At 42.0% G+C, this 2,500-nt stretch overlaps 1 protein-coding gene across 1 annotated transcript in view; it reads left to right on the top strand.

Moving 5' to 3' along the window:
- Positions 1-2,500, top strand: part of ankfn1a (ankyrin repeat and fibronectin type III domain containing 1a) — a 128,952-nt gene that overhangs the window by 115,664 nt on the left and 10,788 nt on the right. The window contains exon 16 of the mRNA XM_028568508.1: positions 1,812-1,978. Coding sequence (XP_028424309.1) covers positions 1,812-1,978 — 167 coding nt within the window. The remainder of the gene's footprint in view (positions 1-1,811; positions 1,979-2,500) is intronic.

The following is a 2,500-nucleotide window of genomic DNA, read 5'->3' as shown; positions in this document are numbered from 1 at the left end:
CAGCAGGACGGCCTCCCTGCTGACCCCCCCCCACACACACACACACACACACACACACACACACACACACACACACACAGACACACACACACACACACACACACACACAGAGACACACACACACACATACACACACAGAGACACACACACGCACAAGAATGTGTCAATAACACCCGTACACACTGCACAATACTCTCTCTTTGTACACTCAGCTGCTGGAGGAAACGGCCTAATATGAACCTGAACATGGGACCAGATTTCTGCCACTTTTTAACAGATTTCACCTGAAACACAAACTGATTTTCACTGATTATTATTCAGATCTTTACCAATTAATAATTATGCGGATCTTCTCTGATTATTTTCCAGATTTTCTCTATTTATCGTCCAGATTTTCTCTGAATATCATCCAGATTTTCTTTGATTATCGTCCAGATTTTCACTGATTATCGTCCAGATCTTCTCTGATTATCGTCCAGATCTTCTTTGATTATCGTCCAGATTTTCTCTGATTATCGTCCAGATCTTCTTTGATTATTGTCCAGATTTTCTTTGATTATCATCCAGATCTTCTTTGATTATCGTCCAGATTTTCTCTGATTATCGTCCAGATTTTCTTTGATTATCGTGCAGATCTTCTCTGATTATCGTCCAGATCTTCTCTGATTATCGTCCAGATTTTCTCCGATTATTGTCCACATATTCTCTGATTATCGTCCAGATTTTCTCTGATTATCGTCCAAATTTTCTCTGATTATCGTCCAGATCTTCTCTGATTATCGTCCAGATCTTCTCTGATTATCGTCCAGATTTTCTCTGATTATCGTCCCAGATTTTCTTTGATTATCGTGCAGATCTTCTCTGATTATCGTCCAGATTTTCTCTGATTATCGTCCAGATTTTCTCTGATTATCGTCCAGATCTTCTCTGATTATCGTCCAGATTTTCTCTGATTATCGTCCAGATCTTCTCTGATTATCGTCCAGATCTTATTGTCCAGATTTTCTCTGATTATCGTCCAGATCTTCTCTGATTATCGTCCAGATTTTCTCTGATTATCGTCCAGATTTTCTTTGATTATCGTGCAGATCTTCTCTGATTATCGTCCAGATTTTCTCTGATTATCGTCCAGATTTTCTCTGATTATCGTCCAGATTTTCTCTGATTATCGTCCAGATCTTCTCTGATTATCGTCCAGATTTTCTCTGATTATCGTCCAGATCTTCTCTGATTATCGTCCAGATTTTCTCTGATTATCGTCCAGATTTTCTTTGATTATCGTGCAGATTTTCTCTTATTATCGTCCAGATCTTCTCTGATTATCGTCCAGATTTTCTCTGATTATTGTCCAGATTTTCTCTGATTATCGTCCAGATCTTCTTTGATTATCGTCCAGATCTTCTCTGATTATTGTCCAGATTTTCTCTGATTATCGTCCAGATCTTCTCCGATTATCGTCCAGATTTTCTCCGATTATCGTCCAGATCTTCTCTGATTATCGTCCAGATTTTCTCTGATTATTGTCCAGATTTTCTCTGATTATCGTCCAGATCTTCTTTGATTATTGTCCAGATCTTCTCTGATTATTGTCCAGATTTTCTCTGATTATCGTCCAGATCTTCTCTGATTATCGTCCAGATCTTCTCTGATTATCGTCCAGATCTTCTCTGATTATCGTCCAGATCTTCTCTGATTATCGTCCAGATTTTCTCTGATTATTCTGATTATTAACACGCAAACTAAAAGTGTTTTTTATTTCAGTCCAATCAGAAGATAAAGCCTCAGCTGCTCTGCCTCTGTCCTCCCTTTAGTTCACTTCTGCACCTACAAAGAGAAGTTCATCAGCCTGTACTGCCGCCTGTCCTCCGTCCTGGACCTGGACGCCCTCATTACCCAGCAGGCACTGCGGGAGGCCATCACCGACAGCGAGCTGGCCACGGCCAAACAGAGACACCAGCTCATACTGGACTACATCCAGGTACCAAACAAACATTTTTTGGGGCGATCCCAGAATGCTTCGGGACGATCCCAGAAAGCTTTAGGATTTTGGGAGGATCCCAGAATGCTTTGGGACGATCCCAGAATGCTTTGGGACGATCCCAGAATGCTTTGGGACGATCCCAAAGCTTTAGGATTTTGGGAGGATCCCAGAATGCTTTGGGACGATCCCAGAATGCTTTGGGACGATCCCAGAAAGCTTTAGGATTTTGGGAGGATCCCAGAATGCTTTGGGACGATCCCAGAATGCTTTGGGATGATCCCAGAATGCTTTGGGACGATCCCAGAAAGCTTTAGGATTTTGGGAGGATCCCAGAATGCTTTGGGACGATCCCAGAATGCTTTGGGACGATCCCAGAAAGCTTTAGGATTTTGGGAGGATCCCAGGATTTTTTGGGAGGATCCCATAATGCTTTGGGAGGATCCCAGAATGCTTTGGGACGATCCCAGAAAGCTTTAGGATTTTGGGAGGATCCCAGAAAGCTTTGGGACGATCCCAGAA

The sequence above is a fragment of the Perca flavescens genome, chromosome 21, assembly GCF_004354835.1.
Source record: "Perca flavescens isolate YP-PL-M2 chromosome 21, PFLA_1.0, whole genome shotgun sequence".
In the NCBI taxonomy this organism is placed as follows: Eukaryota; Metazoa; Chordata; class Actinopteri; order Perciformes; family Percidae; genus Perca; species Perca flavescens.
This window is presented reverse-complemented; position numbering and strand designations above follow the sequence as displayed.